This window comes from Gymnoscopelus braueri, assembly GCF_963280865.1.
Source record: "Gymnoscopelus braueri genome assembly, chromosome: 16".
Classification (NCBI taxonomy): domain Eukaryota; kingdom Metazoa; phylum Chordata; class Actinopteri; order Myctophiformes; family Myctophidae; genus Gymnoscopelus; species Gymnoscopelus braueri.
The window spans coordinates 45,564,003-45,568,583 of record NC_137616.1 but is presented as its reverse complement, the minus strand read 5'-3'; the positions used below and the strand labels follow the sequence as shown (position 1 = coordinate 45,568,583).

Below are 4,581 nucleotides of genomic sequence, written 5' to 3'. Positions count from 1 at the left end.
GAGGAGGATAATTCCCTTGATGTCCAGCCAGTGGAGGTGGAAATCCCATTTCAGGAAGCTGCTGCTCATCAGTTTGAAATTAGGTTTGTGCTCTGTTCTAGCTAAATCACCAGTAGGCCTGTGTATTGTTTCAGAGTGTGTTAGTTTCTACTGCACACATACAATGTGTGTTTTAACCATATGCCATTGTTCATCAAGTATCTTGGTATGAGAGTCTCTTGCATACAAAACAATATTAACATTGTTGGCTCACTCTGTGGTGTCACACATAGATGCGTGGTTAGACAAAAGACTGAAAAATGTCACATCATTCTAACTTGGGCCATTCAGTGTTAATTGCTCTCCTTGCCTTCTATGATCAGGCAATATTGTGGATGTTCTGGTATTTTTTCTTGAAGGGAGGAGGATAATTCCCTTGATGTCCAGCCAGTGGAGGTGGAAATCCCATTTCAGGAAGCTGCTGCTCATCAGTTTGAAATTAGGTTTGTGCTCTGTTCTAGCTAAATCACCAGTAGGCCTGTGTATTGTTTCAGAGTGTGTTAGTTTCTACTGCACACATACAATGTGTGTTTTAACCATATGCCATTGTTCATCAAGTATCTTGGTATGAGAGTCTCTTGCATACAAAACAATATTAACATTGTTGGCTCACTCTGTGGTGTCACACATAGATGCGTGGTTAGACAAAAGACTGAAAAATGTCACATCATTCTAACTTGGGCCATTCAGTGTTAATTGCTCTCTCTCCTTGCCTTCTATGATCAGGCTATCAAGTTTACTCTTTTTATGTATATATTTTTTGTGATCATGTATTAGTGTATGAATTCAATTTATTTTATTGTTTACCCCAGTATGTCCTCATTGGATTTGAATGAGACCATCGACGCAGAGGAGTTCAACAGCCTCCATAATGCTACGTGAGTTGACCTTTGAATTTTTTACAACATAAAGCAGTACCAACAATATCAATTGTTGCATTATTACAAGTACTAAGTACTCTACACATTTTATTCGGCAGCATTGAGTGGGAAGATGATGAGTCCTGGCATTATGGGAGTTTGCCATTGTCATCGTCTGAGGATTATCTGACAAGAGACTACGACAGTGAGGAGGATGACAGTGAAGATGATTATCGGCCCCGCTTATATGTTCGGTAGGTTATTATAACCTATATATGCTGATGTCATTGAGATATCATTTTGTTGTGATTATTTCTGAATTTGATACAATTTTTCCTGCAGTTGTGGTGGTGCTCTAAAAGTCAGCATTGATCATCTTCCACTCATCAGTCTTGATGAGTCTGTCCATGATGGGGGAGCTGACGAAGAAGAATCCATTAACACTCCAGATCCAGAACATGATATCCAGGCCGGGCCTAACATTCTCGAACAACCTGCCTGTATAGCGTACCACATGTCTCTGCGTCAACTAGTGGAACATCTACAGCTACCAGAGCAAGAGTGTAAACACTGTAGAATCAAACAACCGTTTGATGTTGGGATTACATCTAGGGGTACAGCAGCCATCATTGAATGGGTGAGTTTTTGTTTTTAGTGTCCTTTACTGTGCTTTTGAATGCGTTTTCAGTTTGCAGATGTTGTACGTTATTGCATCTAATTATCCTGCATGTTTTCCAGTTTTGTAAACAGGGTCACACTGTGTGGAAGTGGTCATCCCAGCCGTATCTGAATTATGGAATGCTGGTTGGAGACTTCCTTCTGTCCTGCAATGTCCTCATCTCGGGAAACAACTACGCCAAGGTTACTCTCCTATTGAAGTTCATGAATATGGGCATGGTGAACAAGACCACATTCCACAAGATCCAAGACCTCTACTGTGTTAACACGATCACAGAGTTCTGGAACAGAAAGAGGACTGCGATAATCACTAGACTACAAACCAAAGACAAAGTTGTGGCCCTGGGTGAGTGTCCATATATAGCACAATACACAGTCCAAATGTATGATTGATTATAGACTTATGTTCTCATGACCACTCATTTGAATGTGGGGTTTAACACAAGCTATTTCTGATGAGTACAGATACATTTCAGTTGAATGACATGATCTAATGTTTTTAGAACAAACTAGCTTGGCTGAATGACAATGTAGTTATGAGAGGGCTAACGGTTCTCATTCCTATATTTATGTTTTTGTTTATGCCAGGTGATGGTCGGATGGACAGTCCCGGTTACTGTGCACAGTATTGCAGTTATACCACCATGGATAATGACACAAAAGAAATAATCCATTTGGTCAACATCGACAAGAGAGAAACTGGGCGAAACTCTGTGATTATGGAGAGGGAGGCATTCATCAAAACATTTGACAAGCTCCATGCAGAACTGAAGCTGTCGGAGATCTGCACAGATGCCCATGTACAAATTGGATGTCTTTTTAGTAAGACATATTGTATTGATACATTACACTTCATACTACTGTTTTTGCTATTGGAGCATTATCTCACAATCATAGACCAAATTGACCTGAGTATGACCAGGTCATATATTCCATGTTTTCATTATGCCAACATTGTTTTTCAGCCAAGGGGCAGTACAAAGACAGTGGAGTTATTCACTCGTTCGACATTTGGCATGGAGCCAAGAACCTTGGAAAGAAGATACGTGCTGTAAGTGTAATTTTGGTCAAATCCAGTGTAATTAAAAAGTATGATTTGAAGTGGAAACTCAAAAGAACACTGATTATAATGTGCATGGATGATGTAACACATGTAATGTATATGAAAAATATAATTTACTTCTCACCCCACCCTACTCATCTACTTCTCACCCTACCTACACCTTTTGTCTCAATTCAAGTGGTTAAAACGAGTGCCCACAATGAAAAATATTTTCTTCTATTGCATTTTCAGGCTGGTCTGTTAAAGAACTGCTCAATCCTCAATCACTGGAATCAACACATCTGCAATCACTTCTGGTACTGCTGCGAGAAGTCTGATGACTATGACACATTTTTTGTAAGTATTTCGAAACACAAACTATCACATTTTACTGCCTTGAATGAATCACATTGTCCTGAACCCACACAAGCGATCTGGAAGAGTAAACACATCACCTTGTGCTGTGGTGGCCACCTATCTGCTTATCACCACCGCTCAGTGACGTCATTATGTAGTTTTCGCCTACATAGTTAGATCACAGAATCACTTTTGAAGGTTTGCATGTAAGCACCTTTATTTGAAAAAAAACCTGAACCCTAGGATTAAGATTTTTGAGGGCGCATTAGCCCAAAAAAAGCACATTTACGTCACCTACAAGCTCACAACGGGTCACTACCTGACGTGTTGTGAGCTTGTAGATCGGCAATTTTGCTGTGGTAAGTCTAGAGAGTTGATGTTGTAAAAACAACAGAAATGTTTAATTCTGTGTTTTGTTTAGGATAAGTGGACTGGGGTCTTACACCATGTGCTGGATGAACACACCTGGATCCATAACAACGGTGCCTGTGACCACAAGATGCCCTTGACAGCAACAGATAGAGACAAGCCATGGATGCAGGCCGAATCAACAGCGCATCAGAAACTTGCAGAGATAGTTTTGAACGCACGCTGGCTCAAGTCTATCCACCATTACCTGACTTTCAGGTCAGTAGATCTGTTTTGTTATGTCTGGAGTTACCCAAAAAAAAGGACCATGCTACAAATGCAAAATTGACAATAATGTAGGGTATTTATGGGGATAATTAGTGTGCAACTGCAATGTATTTACATTGGATGTTGCATGGAAATGTGCTCTTATGTCAAATAACATTATTCCCTAATGTCAAATAACATTATTCCTCCTGCATTTCAATGTTTAGGTCAACTGGTGACCTGGAGTCTTTCCACAACCACATGCTGATGTACGCTTCCAAACGCTTTTCATTCTCCCCCCCTGTGTATGGAGCACGGATGCTGCTGGCCGCATTGGACTACAACCATCACGTCCACAGATCTCTAAATCATCTAACTAAAGGCAGATGGAACAGTGAGGTATGTTCTACATGACGCTATCTCACGATTTTTGCAAGTATTCAATATATGTGCATGCATGTATGAATTATTCTATTATGTTATTCTAAATATTTCTATAATAAATGTTAGCGTTAATTGCAATCACTGTTACTCTTGCTCTATTAGTCATGGCAAAATGTTCAGCAAGAAGACAAAGAGCTACAGAGTGGTGGTGAAGAAGGAGGAGAAGGACTACAGCTACATCCCTGAACTTCTGAACGCTGTCCTGCAGAAAAGGTTGTCCGGATCAGGGATGCCTGCAAGGAGCATCAAAAGACCAGACGATGCCAGGCGCCTAGGAGTTTTGTGTGGTGTACCAGCACCAACCATCGAAGAGTTGTTACAGAGACAAGCCAGCAGAGGAACAGGTGAGTGATACTGTGTGTGTGTGTGTGTGTGTGTGTGTGCGTGTGCCCACCAGACTCAACATTTCAATCTGGTTTCCCACACCTCATGTCCCTCATTGTCTGCACCACACCACAGAACATATCACTGAAACACTCACACATCTTGAATGGCTGTTATGCATACAAAGGGATGTACATTGCACGCCATGGTAGAATAGTGGAA

The 4,581-nt window shown here is 40.8% G+C and overlaps 1 protein-coding gene across 1 annotated transcript; it reads left to right on the top strand.

Moving 5' to 3' along the window:
* Window positions 1-386: 386 nt before the first annotated feature.
* LOC308103016 (uncharacterized protein) lies at window positions 387-4,221 on the top strand (the record flags this gene model as incomplete). The annotated part of the gene is made up of 9 exons (XM_080452868.1): window positions 387-482; window positions 852-917; window positions 1,019-1,153; window positions 1,242-1,536; window positions 1,638-1,923; window positions 2,166-2,377; window positions 3,398-3,603; window positions 3,819-3,990; window positions 4,138-4,221. Exons 2-9 carry the CDS (start codon window positions 853-855, stop codon window positions 4,219-4,221), a joined length of 1,455 nt encoding a protein of 484 aa, XP_080308994.1. The 5' UTR covers window positions 387-482; window position 852.
* Between the last annotated feature and the right edge of the window lie 360 nt (window positions 4,222-4,581).